This window comes from Centruroides sculpturatus, unplaced genomic scaffold, assembly GCF_000671375.1.
Source record: "Centruroides sculpturatus isolate CEXI.00-Female unplaced genomic scaffold, Cexi_2.0 scaffold350, whole genome shotgun sequence".
Lineage (NCBI taxonomy): Eukaryota > Metazoa > Arthropoda > Arachnida > Scorpiones > Buthidae > Centruroides > Centruroides sculpturatus.
The window spans coordinates 385,646-403,016 of record NW_019384643.1 but is presented as its reverse complement, the minus strand read 5'-3'; the positions used below and the strand labels follow the sequence as shown (position 1 = coordinate 403,016).

At 30.3% G+C, this 17,371-nt stretch overlaps 1 protein-coding gene across 1 annotated transcript in view; it reads left to right on the top strand.

The window, feature by feature from the left end:
* Positions 1–1,333: 1,333 nt before the first annotated feature.
* LOC111626064 (dolichyl-diphosphooligosaccharide--protein glycosyltransferase 48 kDa subunit-like) overlaps positions 1,334–17,371 on the top strand; it is a 22,841-nt gene continuing 6,803 nt past the window's right edge. Inside the window, exons 1-7 of the mRNA XM_023369345.1 lie at positions 1,334–1,548; positions 7,460–7,570; positions 8,809–8,895; positions 15,523–15,626; positions 15,729–15,823; positions 15,905–15,998; positions 16,074–16,219. Of these exons, the coding sequence (XP_023225113.1) occupies positions 1,410–1,548; positions 7,460–7,570; positions 8,809–8,895; positions 15,523–15,626; positions 15,729–15,823; positions 15,905–15,998; positions 16,074–16,219 (776 nt within the window). The 5' untranslated portion in view covers positions 1,334–1,409. The remainder of the gene's footprint in view (positions 1,549–7,459; positions 7,571–8,808; positions 8,896–15,522; positions 15,627–15,728; positions 15,824–15,904; positions 15,999–16,073; positions 16,220–17,371) is intronic.

Here is a 17,371-nt window from a genome sequence, read left to right as displayed (position 1 = left end):
CTTTGACAATTTAGCTGGCAAAAGACACGAAAAATCGTCGATTCTTTCGTATTTGAAGCAATTTGGAAATCGAAGCGGAATAGAATTTAACATTAGTAAATAATATAAAATAAATATTGAAAATTGTAACGAGATAATTATGGGTAATAGATATATTATATCTAAATAAATAGATGTTATATGTTTTTATCAAAGCAAGAATTGGCATTTACAGGGCATATGGAATATATTGGATCTAATAACAGAGGTAATTATAATGAACTTGTTTATTAAGTACGTCAAATAAATAATCTATTAAAAGTACATTTAAAGAAAGAATTAACTGATTGCCCCTGGATGTCGGCTTCTTATAGAAACACGGCTTCCCTATCATCATATGTCACGGCACGCCCCTGCTAAATAAGGGGGGCCGAAATTTTTCTCCGCCCCGGGCGGCTGACACCCACGGTACGCCACTGATTTATTATGATTGAACACGCTGTCTCTTTTATCGTTTGCCTTTTGCCTTCAGTTCCAGTCAGATCTTTTCAAACTTTCTGACTCATCCATTGCCACTCGATCGCCCATTACGAGCTGACCGAATTTGTGAAGGCCTTTTTTTAAAACTCTTTTCTCTTAGTAAAAACAAAGAAGGTTCCTTTTTAGCAAGCCCATTATGAGTTCAGTGAGACCCACAATGGTGCGGCCGGATGGTGAGAGACGGGGCCCGACATATGCGGACAGATCACCCCGAAAAATTCCTGGGATTTTTTTTCCCCGTTTTGATTTCCCGGGTCTCTCAGAGTGGTAGGCAGCCATCTTAACCGCTCAGCCATCCTCATCTCTGATTCCAGCAAACAAAAGAAAGGAAACAGTGGGAACACACGTTCTAATCTAACCTAACCTATTCTAATAAATTACCATAATTATTACCAACCAAATTATTAGAATAGGTTAGGTTAGGTTAGAACGTGCGTCCCCACTGTTTCNCGGCCGGATGGTGAGAGACGGGGCCCGACATATGCGGACAGATCACCCCGAAAAATTCCTGGGATTTTTTTTCCCCGTTTTGATTTCCCGGGTCTCTCAGAGTGGTAGGCAGCCATCTTAACCGCTCAGCCATCCGACTGTACAGTAAAGGGCATAAATAAAGAACAATGCCCACAGAACAAAACAGCACAGGAAGTTTTAAAAAAGGATCGCAATAATAATTATTTAAGATAAAATAATAGATGACTTTTATTAATTATTAATGCTAAAGAGTTAAATATCATTAATAATATAAAATAATTTCCTTTGTAAATTTTTTATTATTATTTCACCCGATGACGTTGCATGGCTAATGCCACGTGCGCGATCTACACCGGTGTGAATCGTCGTGTGTGTACGTGTGTGCGAGAGAGGAAAAGGCGTTTAAATAAGGCATTATAATGATACTTTTAATAAAATTATTATTAGTTATTTTATCTTCGTACATAACTTTAGCGTCGGCTGATAAAGAAACCCTCGTTTTATTGGACAATCTTGCAATTAGGGAAAGCCATTCCATTTTCTTCAAAACTTTGCAGGGTGAGATGGAATTTTAAATATAATTTAAGCAAATATTATTTATATTATTCTGTGGAAATGAAAGTAATTGCAGTAATACTTATTGTGCATTTGTTCTGTCAATTTGAATTATGATTACAGCTGAACTCTGTTTTTCTCATCTGAAATATGTATATATAACAATACATCATATACATGCACAGCATTCACTACAGTCATAATTTACATATACTGCACATAAATACATACACACATACAATTGTGTGTATTTGTGCAGTATATGTAAATTATGAATGTACTAAATGCTGAATTACTGAATGTAATTGTGTGTGTATGCACTGGTGGATTTAGCACTTGAGAGGCTCCAGGCACAATTCAATTTTGAGGCTCCCTCTAATATTTTCACTACTCCTACACCCTGCAGTGTGCATTATATGTGTTTTTACTCTGGTAGGCAGTAGCAGATTGTTCCTTTGAGGCCTAGGCACAATTTTGTTAACAAATAAAATTCTTAAATAATAACAAGTTTTTCTTTATAATATACATTTTAAATGTTTACCAAAGTCTTGCAGGCATATTATCTTTTTGCTATGTAGTTTGAGGCCCCTTGTGATGATGAGGTGCAAGGTACACACCTATTGAGTAATCTGCCACAGTGTGTATGTTATTTATGTACTGTATATGTAAATTTTGAATGTGAATGCTGTGCATGTATATAATGTATTAATATATACAAATTATGTAAAATTACATGAAGTGATATGTGAATATATGCCTATTTTGTTGAAGAATGTTAAATCAAAAGGAGGAATTAAAAATTAATAAATTAAAGGCTCACATTCATCTTTATATTTGATATATTTTAATGTTAACAAGCGAATACATTTATATAACTGAATATTATATAATGAATGTTATATAAGTTATATAACATTATATAACTGAAAAAGTTTTTTGCCTCTAATTATCATCATTGGTGAAAATAAAATAAATATATTGGGAGCAGTATACAGTAAATACACGTTTAGCAGTTTCATTTAACTTTCGCTTTGTTATAATGTCATTGAGAAAAGATACGAATACATTTGTAATCATTTTCATTTGTTGTTATTGAATTTTCTTTATAAGCAGTAAAATTGGTTCTATGAGGTGGAAAATAAGTGCTGGAAGTTGGAAACGTGATTTAATTATAATAATAATAATAATAACCAAATTATATCTTGTTTATATCATTAAGCCTGTGGTAAAATTGGTTTTATATAGTTTTGCTTAATGTCACAATTTCCAAAAGTCTGTTGATAATGTTAAGTGAGGACTTGCTGTGTAATGTATAATAGTGTTAGATAGGATGAATTGTCCATCGTAAATGTATTGGAAAAATTTAATGATACAAACTAGATATATGTGATTAAGCACTACAAGAAAAACCAAAATCCAGCAGGAAATACAAAAGCAAATGTTTCCACCTGTGTTGAACGGTTGTCATCAGACTGAAATACAGTGGTACCTCAGTATACGTCTGCTTTAGAATATGTCCAATTCGGAATACGTCCTGTTTGGATGAAACAAATTTTGCTCAGTATACTACTTAATTCAATTATACGCGCCATCAATGAACAAGTAGCACTATTGGTATACTAGACCAGACTAGCTGTGCCACGGTTTATGACTTTGTTAAATTTCTAATGATTTTAATTTGTAAGTAAAATTTTATTATTTTTATTAATCATGAATTGCAAAAAGACAAATGAAAAGCAACAGAAAATAAAAAAAAATGACTAGAATCACAATGGAACTGAAAAAAAGAGATTGTTGAGAAATATGAAGGTGGCATGTGTGTTTGAGATTTAACTGTTGCATACCATATTCTAAGAATGACAATATCAATAATCATGAAAAATAAAGATATTATTAAATCTGCTAACATTTGAAAGGAGTTAAATCAATTTCTAAACAGATATCGAAGATATTAGATTATGTTGAGAAATTGCTTTTGCTTGGATAACTGAAAAACAGTGTGCTGGCGACATTCTATCAGAAGCAATTATTTGCGAGAAAGCTAAAAAGATACATGTTGATCTCATGAAAAATCAAGCAGGAACTAGCCAGGAAAGCGAGGTGTTTAAAGCCAGCCATATTTTTTTTACATGAGAACAGATTAATCATTTTTACATTACTTCTTATGGGAAAGGTTGGTTTGGTATATGTGCTATTTGGTATAAGTCCAAACATCAGGAACGGATTAAGGTCGTATACCAAGGTTCCACTGTACCTTCAAAGATCAAATGTTGCTGATAAAATAAATTATTGTAACAAATTTACAGATTAATATAAATAGTTATTTTCTCTCAGGAGCAAGGTTTTCTCTGTTTGACATTACTGGTATCTGTCTAGAGTTATTTCTAAATGAATAAAAATCTAAACAGGAACCATAAGTCCAGGAATGAGACTTCTTCACATAAATTTTTCCTTACACACCTTAATTAAGATATGGCCACATATTAAAAACTGATCTTATATATATATAATGTGCAGGTACATTTTGTTCTTCATAAAACCCACAAGAAAAAGTCCAATGGGTAAGAACTGGCAAATGTGGAGGTCAAGCAAATGCTTCAGTTCCTCTTCTAGTCAACAATCTGGGAAACTCTGTTCAGAAATTATTATATCTGAATAATAAAGGGGGAAGGACCCCATCTTATTAAATAGTGATGCCAGGAGGAAGTTGAGGCTTAATATAAGTTGCATCTTGTCCAAATAACTTTTTCCAGTCACTGTGGCCTATCACCTAGATCTTCTTTAATGTACTGTATTTACCATTCTGTGCTTGTTCTAGTGACTGTAGTACCACAATATGGTGTTTCTCGCAAATGGTCACAGATGTCTACGTAAAATACGCATTGACTTCCAATCTGATACAAATAAATTCAAGTTATAAATTTTTCTTTATTAAATCTCTAAGCTGAACACCACGTATTTTGAACACTATACCTAGCTAGCATAAATGTCTTTCTCATAACTATTGACTCTATAATTTATGAATTTGAAGGAATGCTTCCCTCAAATTCATAAATTATAGAGTCATACATAAATGATGAAGTCAATAGTTACTGTTATAATTTTCTTATTTTAGATTTTCATCAAGTTTTGCAAATCATTCAATACTACAAGAAGCAAGTTTCAAAGGGCCATATTTTATGAAAAATTGCTTCTAGACCTGTTTTTCTTTTTGATTTTTTCCACACACAGGGATGGCCTACAACTTTAGCAGGATGTCAATAGTACACAACAATCTTGTGACAGTTACTATAAATAAATCAATCAGTAAGGGTGCATTCTTTTATCCCTCCATGTAACTCCACATGAATGACATCTGTTTAAAAATTCCTGTGGAATGCATTCCTAAATTCTGATCGGAGTGTGCACTGTCGAACGGCAAAAACAGTCACTTGTAGCAGTAGTTTATGGTGGAAAGCAATATAGCATCCTCCGTGCTCAGATAGTTTTGTTTAAGGGTCCATTATGTGGTTTTATGAATGAAAATTTAGAGGTTGTGAAAGTGCAAATTAGTGCATTTGGTGATGTAAGTGTCTTCTTGAATTTTTTTGAGTGGTAGCCAACATTCTATTTTTTTTTTTTTTTTTTTTTTTATGCTCTGTCAGCAAGATAATCCATTTTATGGTTAAATTTTACAATTGAGATACTACTTTTGTCTTTAAAAATGCATATTTTAAAATCATAGATCCTTCTATTAAGATACTATCGATAGTACAATTGCCACCATCTTACTTTCTTTCACTGTCATTCCTAAATGCCTACAAACAGCAGCACAGTCTTGTAGTAGTGGAGATGCAGAGTGACGGCTATTAACGAACATACCCTAATTCTCAGACAATGCGTTCCAAAAACTGTGACAAAAGTAAAATGTCTGAAAGTCAAGCAATAGAGTTCTGTTCTCAAAGTTAAAAAAAGAAAACGTGTATAATCTATTATTAAAAAAGGAAAATTTTACCTTTTTACAGTGACTCTCTTAGAAATCATAAAATATTATTTAAAATGTTTGTTGGTTGATTGTTTTTTTGATATGAAACCATATGGGCTATTCTGTGCCATGTCAAATGGTATGATAAGTTAATAAATAAATAAAATAAAAATAGACTAATAATCTATATAAACTACAACATTAATAAATAAAATAATAAAACGTACTGTATTTATGCTATATAAATTATTAAACAATAACAAGGTATATAAAAATAAGATATATAACAAATAATCAAAGTAACTTAATCATATTAATGACTTTGAAAATGCAGAAAATCCAGTAGATTGTCAAATTTTGACCTCTGGCCTAAAATGTTAAGGCTTAAGATTAAACACAAAACAGGCAATAAATGCATTATCTTAATTTTTCTCTGTTTACTATCTTATAAATAAAAGATGATGCCGATTAATAATTTAAAAATTAAAAGAAACTTTAAATAAGATTACAGTAAAACTTTTCAAACCTGAAGCTCCAAGAGGTAGAAAACACTTTTAGTTACAGATGATTCAAGTCAGAGAACAATAGAGTAAAAAATGCTGATTAGATTTGTATTTTTACCTCTTGCATCATATAAGGAATTTTTGATAGTTTTATTTTGTTTTAAACAGCCTGTTTAATGCTTTTCAGAAAAATGTTCAATTGGAATCAAACAGTTTTGCATTACTGTACATTTTGTTGATATAAAGTGATAGGTCATCTCTTTCTTTGGACTGGAATAGTGTCTTGAAAATTGGTGTTGGAGAGTAGATTTAACTGTAAAAATTTTGTGGAAATCCGATAATTAGGATCACTTTGGTTAGAATAAATATTAAAATTTGATTTTTTTTTTTGTTGGGTTTTTTTTCCTTCAGCACCATGAAGAGCATTAATTAGACACAAGGTGGTTTTTTCCATTCTTTATTTATTCATTGGTCAATATGCGTTTTGGGTCTCTGGTACTGCTCTTCAGTCAACTGTTACAAAATGTATATACAATTACAACTTGATATTAGTTTTATACAGTACAATTATCTATTTATTAAGATACATACCTTTTTATTCTGTTTATAGTTTCAAATACACCAGTTAATTTGTATAATATTAAAACATATTAAATATCCTAGAAAGCATAAAAAGGTATGTCTATTGAAAAGTAATCTTATAAATTTAATATTGTGTTATAACTAAATATAATTTGTAAACAGGCGAATGAAGAAGAGAAAAAAGCCAATAACCATACATGCACCCCCCTTTTTAAGAAAATATGTTTTAATATTATACAAATTAACTGATATATTTGAAACTATAAACAACAGAATAAAAAGGTATGTCTCTTGATAAATAGGTGATTGTATAAAACTAATACCATGTTGTAATTGAATGTACATTTTGTAACAGTTAACTAAAGAGTGGTAACAGAGATCTGAAACATGTATTGACGAATAAATAAATAAAGAATGGAAAAAAACTGCTTTGTGTCTAATAAAATTAGACTCCATAGGGCTGAAGATATGGTTTCAAATTTGTAAAGAAAATTAAAATTTGAGTTGGGGAAGTTGAAAATAACATAAATCAATATCGGGGGACCATGAAAAAGTTTGACTTGGAAAAAATTCGAGTTAAGAAATTCAAGTTGGAGACATTAAATACCTATGCTATTCCATTGAGACCTATGAAATGCTTTGTTTTTTGAGTTAAAGAAATATTCAAGTTATAGATGTTTGAGTTAGAGAAGTTTTACTGAATTTTATTTATATTTTATATGAATGTCAAATTTAAAGGATATTGATTACATTAATTATGATAAAAATTGACTACAAAAGATGCATTTGCTTTATACAATATAGCTAAACTTATCAGAATATTACTTTGATTATTATAAATAGAACCAATTTTTTTTTTTTCTAGATCTTGGTTTTCAGTTGACTTACAAAACTGCAGACGATCCTGGCTTGACATTAATGAAATATGGTGAATATTTATATCAACATCTTATAATATTTTCACCATCAGTTGAAGGTATGTTTTTGTTGTATCAAAATTTTATTTTTTGAATATATGTTAATATTTAAAGTTATGTTTAATTACAAGCTTATGTTGCAAAATATGTATCTATTACTAATTTTTTTTATAATTTAGTAAAATCTCTCTAATTACTACTTATAGGAATTTCTTAAATTGATTATTGATTATGCATTTTAACTCTTTATGTTTTAAATTAATATAATAATATACAAAATTATAATTCTTGTAGAATTAATCATTTTATGTAATATATTAATCTGTATTATCCACCATTCAACTACTAGCAACATCCTGAAAATGCAAAGCACTATCTTATCTAAATTCAAATCTAAGTGTCCTATGTATGTTGTTTCCATAGACGTAACAAAAGCATTTGACTCTGTAACACGTATATCCTTGAAAAGCTAACTACTGAATTCGACATTGATGGCAAAACTGGGATGGCTCAACAATTATTTACTTTGCATACACATATTGTTTATATGGTTCAAGCATCCAATGAAGATGATATTGTATCTTCAAAAATACTAGGAGATATGTACAGTTTAATTGAAAATTAAAGTTGTTTTATAGTGTTATAAACTTCAAATAAACACAAAAATAAATTTTGTATATAGTGTTTTCTAAGTTTACCTAATATATTGAAATATTAAGAATTATACATAAAAATTTGAGATGAGATATGAAAGAAAGAATAGGCAACTGACTTTAAAAATATGTAAATATGCAACAAACGAAAAGTCACCAAAACATCATTTCTTAAGAATGGTTTGAAAAATTACATCCCAAACAAATAGTTTGGTGAATTCATAAAAAGCATTGATGTAAATAGATTTTTTTTTAAATGATAAACATATATTTTTATTTTTTACTCTGTAAATTTTATTGTAATGTTAGAAATGAGAATCAAAAAGTTAGTTGATAAGAAGCAGGGATCATACTGATTACTCTTCATTGTAATTATTGTTTTATATTGAATTTTGTTTTTGTTTTAGTTATTAACTAATTTATTTATTTTAATGACTGAAGAATTTATTGTATCCAAAAAAACAAATATATTTTATCAGTCTTGGGTAGAAAATTTGAAAAAATTACTGGTCTGCAATATGTTTTAGGTTGAGATCTACAAATATATAAAACATGGAATAAGTTTAATTATTAATTTATATATATATATAATTTACATACAACAGGCATTTAAAAAGTTATGTGTAATCTATGTTTAATTTCAGAATTTGGAGGATCATTAAATGTCCAAGCCATAACAGACTTCATAGATAATGGTGGAAATGTACTTGTGGGAGCAAGTTCTTCAGTAGGTAGGTAATCAAAACATTTTTGATCAAATATTGGATTTTAACAAAAACCAACTTTCTAATTCAAAATTTACTGATTTAAATATTTTTTTGTATTTAAAAAAAAAAAATAAATTTGTGTTTCTTGTAAGCATTCTATTTCTTTAATGAAATTAAAGAAAATTTAATTATATTTTGGCAATTGATTTATAAACTTAATGTTAAGAAATTATAGAATAATTATCTATATTAATAATTATGATTACCTATATTTATATACTAGCAGATCCCGTCACGCGTTGTTGTGGCTCAAAATGTATCTATTATAAATGTATAACACTTTCCCCATGGGGAAATTTTTTGAAAAATCCCTTCTTAGTGTACATTCTGTTGACATACCCTATTAAAACGCAATCAAAAACGCAAAAAACCGCATCTAAATTAGCATATATAGAAGCAGAGTTCTTCACAGTAAGCCTTAATCCTGTCCCTCTCCCCCACAAGGGAATATTGAAAAATCCCTTTTTAGTGTATATTCTGTTGACGTACCCTAAGTAAGCCTTAATCCTGTCCCTCTCCCCCACAAGGGAATATTGAAAAATCCCTTTTTAGTGTATATTCTGTTGACGTACCCTATTAAAATGCAATAAAAAGCGCAAAAAACCGCATCTAAAATAGTATAAATAGAAGCAGCGTTCTTTACGGTAAGCCTTAATCCTAACCATCTCCCCCCGATGGAGGGAATTTTGACATGTATATTATATAAAAACATGTGCGTATTTGAATGCAGCATTGTGTCAAAATTTCAAAGGAATCGGTAGGAACAAACGAACATTACATTTTTATTTATGTAGATAGATAGATGATGATCTACTTTAGTTCGTCCTCACAGAAAAGCATAATGCCTCACAGAAAAGCAAACTTAGATCATCATACTCATAGCGCCATCTGTTGGACATAAAAGCCTTAACCCTAGATGATATCTTTTAATTTATATGAATGTTTACCGGAATAATATACAGCCTATGTCCACCCCGAAGTTCCATTCTAAATGTTGGTGAAAGAATTTTTGAAATCGGATGAGTAGTTTCGGAGGTTACCCGCTACATCCAAACTTACTTACTTACAAACATTACCTCTTTATAATATTAGTATAGATTTCATTACGTGAATATTTTTGAATTTTTTCAATGAGCTTTTCCTATTATGCTACAGGTTCTTTCCCTTTTAATTTTTAACTGTCTTCATTTATCTATATTTATAATAAATAGTATGATAAACTATTGCAAAATGATAAACTTTTTGAGGAGTTATACAAAGTTCATTTATAGTCATTTAAATAGTGAAACAATGCGAGAAGAGGAAAAAACACACGAAAATGAACTTTTCAGACCAGAATTCACAATTGACACTGTTTTTATGCAGAAGCAAGAATTGCACACAAATGTCTGGACCAGTATTTCCCAACATGGGGCCCACACTCCACAGGGGGGCAATTCAAAAATGGACTTAATGGTTAAATTACAGTTAACTTAACGGTTAACTTAAACTGTATGGTTAACTTAAACTCTGGACTTGTCCAGAGTTGTATGGTTAACTTAAACTCTGTACGGTTAACTTAAACTCTGGACTCGTCCAGAGCTTAAGTTAACCGTACAGCTGCTGTATATGTTAGGAGGGCATAAGAATATTAGAAAGGCTTAGGTGGGGCATAGCACAAAAAAGGTTGGGAGACACTGGTCTGACCCTGTGTGAGCATTAGTTCTAAATTATGCTGCCAATAGCCAGAAACTCAATTTGTGGTAGTTTCTGGTCATAATAACAAATTATGATTGCTTTATTCATAATTACTATTTGTTGATAATGAAAATAAGTTATTGTCCTTTAATCAAAAGAAAATGTTCTCAAACTAAATTATAACATCAAATGCAGCAAAACTCATAAATATAAAATAACATTCGGACTCAACCCCTTACAAATAATGTATATCATCATGGCCAACTAATTTTATTTCAGTCACTGTTTAGTCACTTCTTTCTTGCTGGGAATTACTATTCTTGCTTAATTTGAAGTAATTTTCTGTTCTGAGGCCTGAGATTGCATAAACCTCAATTTTCTGAAAAAAAGTCTGATAATTTGACATTTTTAATAATAATGAATTACCAGTTACATAGGTGCCAGATTAATGAACTTCTACTGTATTTTAAGTATATAATTACTGTATATATTTATTATTTATATCTTAGAAAATAAATACAATAGAACTCTACTAAGAAGGTTTTTGAGGGACCAATTTAAAAAAACTTATGCAGAAATTAAAATAATTTAGCTATTTTTTCAATAAAATATATTTGTTCAATAATGTTCTGCTACATTAGTGAATTTAACTTGTATAATATCTATTTATTTAGATTTTTGTCTAATGCTTCATCAGTTTTGTTATGTAAAAAGAATGTGTTATGATTTCCATTAACAAAACCATAGATCTACAAATACCATATTAAAATTTGTCAGAAATTGTCTTATAGTATCACCCATGACCATCCAAGTAGGACAGTATGTGTAATGATGATATTGTGTAATGAACACAATTGGTCAGTTTGAACTGGTAATGAATGCTGCCGAGGAGAGATCGTTGGGGAACACGATTGGTTAAATTTGAATTGGTGGCGCATGTGTCTCAAGGAAGAGACCATTGGCGAAAACATCACGCAATGTGGTGGACCTAGAATAGAGCTACGACTAGCATAGCCGCTGATTGGTCAGCTGACATGGAAGGGGGAAATTCGACTTTGGATCCATATTGCTGACTGTGTTCTACGATAACTGAAGAAAATGCCACAGCTAGACAACTGCTTGTTGGTCATAAAGTGCCTTCTTAATGGACAAGTATGGGAGATAAGAACTATTGAAACTTTTTATTGTGTTATTGGCATAACGAGCAGTTGCCCATTGTGAAACTGTATATTTTTTAACTTTACTGTATGATCCATGTATTGATTAAGCTTGTCAGAACTTGCTATTTGTAGCAAGTATTTTTGCCAGATTATCATATAAGAACATTGTAAATTCCATGTTCAAAGTAGCCCAAGATCATGCAAAGTAGCTCAAATTTTTGATAGAATGCAGCTGAAAAACTTCTTAAGCAAATCCATTTTCCAGTCATGAACAAGAATTTCTGTTTATTTAAGCAGAAAATTTCTTAAACAAGAACATTTTATCCAGGAAAAATTTACACATCTTATGGGAAAGAAATTGAACTTCTTGATCAAGTTTATTGTGTGTGTATAGATTTCACTTGAAATCTACTCATAAGTAACAAGCAATTATTTATTGTGACATTGTCACAATGCCAGGCTGCAATTTTTAATCATATTTTTAATTTATTTAATTTAAAATACCTCAAATTAGTAGCATCTTGCCCCTGTACATCATACTTTTCCTTTAACAATAGTTGTGCCAGTCATCTATCTAACACAGTGTTTCTCAACCTCGAACAAATCATCGCCCCTTCAATAAAACCATTACGTAATATCGCTCCCTTCACTTCAAAATTCTGATGCTGAGGGCCAAGGCTAATGCCAAATTTGTACTGCATTGAATAGACTAATGCTATTTGTTTAATTATTGTACAATATAACGAATAAAATATCTAATTATTCTTAATATAATGTTTTACTATATTGCCCAGAAAATTGTTTTTCACCCCCCCAAAATATAAATTATTACTAATTGCCCCCTCAACATGGAAAAACACTCACATGGGGGTGATATCACCCTCATTGAGAAACACTGATCTAACATCTTTCAGATGAAAATTTTTTAATTGAAATAACATGACTTCTGGTTTGTATCAGAAGTTTGTATATAGTTAATCAGTGCCTCCAGCCCCTAAAGTTTCCATATCTGGTCTCAAATTTTATCTAACTGTTCTTGAGATTAAGGAAAAACAGATAGATGGACAATAGTAGGAATTTATAGATGTACAATTTTTTCAACTTGCAACCCAATAATTTTTTAACTATTAATGAGAGCCAATAGATTAGTATTGAATATTAACAGAATGCAAATGAATAGTTTTGGGATGAATGTAAACTACAATATTATATTAACAATGTAAATTCATCTCTGTAATCCAAAACACACGCTTTGGTAGACTTATCTCACAGCAATTTCTGGTTAGCAAATTTAACTTTTATTTCTCATTGAACTACAAATATACCACTCCCCTTAACCCCCATATCTGCAATGGTCAAAAATTCGGAGAACCAGGGGAAGAGATCACTTGGTCAGGGGATAGAGGAGTGAAAAGTCCCCACCTTGCAGACTGGACATCTGGAGAACAGACGTTGAATTCATCCGTCCTTAGTATCAATTTTTCCTTCGAGTTAAACTATAGCAATCTTTATTTTGTATTTTACATATTAATATGGTATGCATAGTATTTAAGTTAAAACATAAATTGATGTTTGTAAAACGGTCTACCCTCCTACCCCCTAGTTTGTGAAAAAAGCAAAATAAGAAACAATTTTTGTTGTGTACTTAATGAAAAAATGTAAGTGTTTTTAGTGTTTTTTGGTTTGTTTCATTTAATGTAATATAACATAGTCATGTTTTAACACTTTTTGTTTATTTGAACTAGCACTGAAGAGGGGTTGGAGTATATTATACCAACCTGAAATATATTTGTAGTTCAATGAGAAATAAAAGTTAAATTTGCTAACCAGAAATTGCTGTGAGATAAGTCTACCAAAGCGTGTGTTTTGGATTACAGAGACGAATTTACATTGTTAATTTAACATACAGCAAACCAACTATATACAATATTATAGTTTATCATGTGAGTATATGTATTTTTTGTTAACTGTGATATGGATGAGTTGAAAATAGTCCATAATTCATGCAAGTTTTAGGATACATTAGTATTTGCTAGTCAGAATGCTCTCTTCTAGATGAGGATAGAATTCAAAATTAATACAGTAATACCTCGACTTACGCTACCCCGACTTACGCGAACCCGGAGTTACGCGATTTTCAAATCTCTTTGATTCGTCTTTTGTTTGAGCGCCACGCAGCTCTTGATTACTCACTCCCCCCCCACACTATTGTTCAGCTTACATGTTTGGACGTGTTGCGCGGAATCGACACATAGCTACAATTTATTTTGTGTTATTTATTTCTATGTTTGTTATATCTACGGAGACTTGAGAGACTCTATGTGGTGATTTCTTGTAACCGTGAACGAATCAAAAGACGAGATAAGATTAACGAGAACATTTATTAGCTTACATTCATCCTACTTGGATTTTACACAAATTGCGAAATTATACTCTGACTTATGCAAATTCAACTTACGTGGTTATCACTTGGTCCCACCTATTGCATAAGTTTGGGGTATCACTGTACATAATTACACTAGTCATATAGTTATATTTATATTAGTATATACAATGACATGAAGTGTGCAATTGTATGTATGTATTTAAACTAATACAAGTAGCTAATGTTATACTACTTGTATTAGACACATACACATCTGATTTGGATTTCTAGGTTTGAATTTTTATATGCTGATGTTTTCCAGATCTTTCTAAATTCATTTATTTAGTTTAAATTTTTTATTTTTAAAATGTATGATAGATNTCTCCCCCCCCACACTATTGTTCAGCTTACATGTTTGGACGTGTTGCGCGGAATCGACACATAGCTACAATTTATTTTGTGTTATTTATTTCTATGTTTGTTATATCTACGGAGACTTGAGAGACTCTATGTGGTGATTTCTTGTAACCGTGAACGAATCAAAAGACGAGATAAGATTAACGAGAACATTTATTAGCTTACATTCATCCTACTTGGATTTTACACAAATTGCGAAATTATACTCTGACTTATGCAAATTCAACTTACGTGGTTATCACTTGGTCCCACCTATTGCATAAGTTTGGGGTATCACTGTACATAATTACACTAGTCATATAGTTATATTTATATTAGTATATACAATGACATGAAGTGTGCAATTGTATGTATGTATTTAAACTAATACAAGTAGCTAATGTTATACTACTTGTATTAGACACATACACATCTGATTTGGATTTCTAGGTTTGAATTTTTATATGCTGATGTTTTCCAGATCTTTCTAAATTCATTTATTTAGTTTAAATTTTTTATTATTAAAATGTATGATAGATAATTCCTCATACTTTAATAACATTCTTATCTGTTTCAATATAAATAGTCTAAATATAACTCTTTTTAAAATTTTATTTATTTTTCTGTTTAATTGTTTTTGACTTAATCAAATTTTTTTGCTGTCTTGTTTTTTATATTAATAATTATAAATACTATTTAAATTGACTTAATCATTATTAAATGACTAGAATACTAATATTGACAACTTAAATGATCAAAGCTAACTGAATTTTTTTACGTTTTATTATGAAAAATATGTTTTGTTATTCGTTTGTATATTTGATGTTCAAAGTTTAATTAGTTATAAAAATTAAAATATATTATTAACTATAATTTGTAATGATTGTGAAACAGACACTGTAGTCATAAATATATGTAGTAGTAATAAAAATTTTTATATTCTAGTTTTTGAAAAAAATTGATATTTATTCTAATTTTTATGTATCATTTTAGGTGATATCATGAGAGAATTAGCAAATGAATGTGGCTTTGAGATAGATGAAGAAGGTTCTGCTGTCATTGATCACCTTAACTATGATGCTTCAGATGATGGAAAAGTATATTTCATTTAATATTAAATTGAAAAGGAAAATTTTAATTAGTTTAAATCAATAAAATTCAGTTACTGCAGTCCACAATTAATATTTAATTTATTCCAGCACACATTAATTGTTGCTTCACCAAAAGATCTGTTAGATGCTCCAACTATTGTAGGAAAAAAAGATATTCCTCCTATTCTGTATAGAGGTGTAGGGTAAGTATTTTGTAAATTTATCAATATCTAATATTACACTTACTTAATGTTTAATTATGTAATTAATTTAAAAAATTACAGATTAATTGCTGATAATGATAACCCGTTAATATTAGAAGTTTTAACAGCATCGTCAACAGCATATTGCTACAATCCGGATAATAAAATTACTGAGGTAAACTGTAATTTATTTATTAAATTCATTTTTTTAAAATATGATTAACAACATTATATTCTTTTCATTATCAAGTATCCTCATGCAGTTGGAAAAAGTACATTACTAATTTCTGCAGTTCAAGCAAGAAACAATGCAAGAGTTGTATTTTCTGGTTCTTTAGATTTTTTTAGTGACCAGTTTTTCCAGTCCAATGTGCAGAGAGTACATGAAAATAAAAAGTAAGTTGTGTATTGAATTCCTTAAATATGTAATCATTAGAATTTATTGTTGTGTTTGAACAAATTCTTTAGTTATAAGTCAAATAATTACCTTCTTTATAGTCTATTCTTTTAAATATAGCCAATTATGGTTTTTATTACAACATAAAATTTTATTTCCCAACTGTAAAGAATATTATATGATAATTTAGAATTAAAAAATTAATTTATGCTCAGACACTCTTGATAAATTTATTATAGAAATATTATAATAAATTTATCACACATAAATTTATCACACCTATAATATATATAGACCATGGATTGGCAATCTATGGCACATGGAATAATTTTCATTGACATATTTTTGAAATAAAATTATATTTATTATTTAATCATATATCATTTTAAATTAATAAAAAAACTTATTACTGTAAATTAAAATTTGACAGTAACTTTTTATATATGTGACATAAGCAGTTTCAGTTGTAATCATTTTTGTTTCTGTGATATATATTTAATTATCCACAGTTTTTCAATATTTTTGAAATATTTTAAATTTTCTCCTTATATTATTTTATCATTAAATTGTCATGCAACTTAAGAAATGTGCAGCAAATTGCTGACTGGTGGCTGTATCAAGTACGGTAGAGCATCGATTATCCGAAACAATTCAGGACTGGGGTTTGTTTGGATAACTGATTTTTCGGATAACCGATCATTTACGAAAAAATATATTAAACACAAACCTGTACTGTACATATTTTGTATCACATGTGAGGTCAGCCGATTTGGGTGAGGGTTTTTCGACAGCCGAGCGGTTCTTTCTGTCGTGTGGGCGCAGAATGACTTCCTGAGACAGGTTTACCATTTTTAACCCGTTTATTAAACATAGAAATTTTCCTTACAAATTACTTGTTAGACGAGGTAGCACCCCAAAACGCACGGATAAAGTTCGAAATAAAGTTCGTAAAAGTCGGTTTTCGTCACTAGTGGATGGACGCTGCCGGTGAAACACTCGGTGGGCCCCGGGGCGTTGATTACGGCTTTCGGCGGCTTCTCGCGGACGAACCGACGAATCTGTCGATTGCTAGGAGCACCCAGAGAACGATGCTTCCACGATGTTCCAAAATGTCCTTTTTTTTCTAAGATCTGGAGCACGCCCGTCCAGGA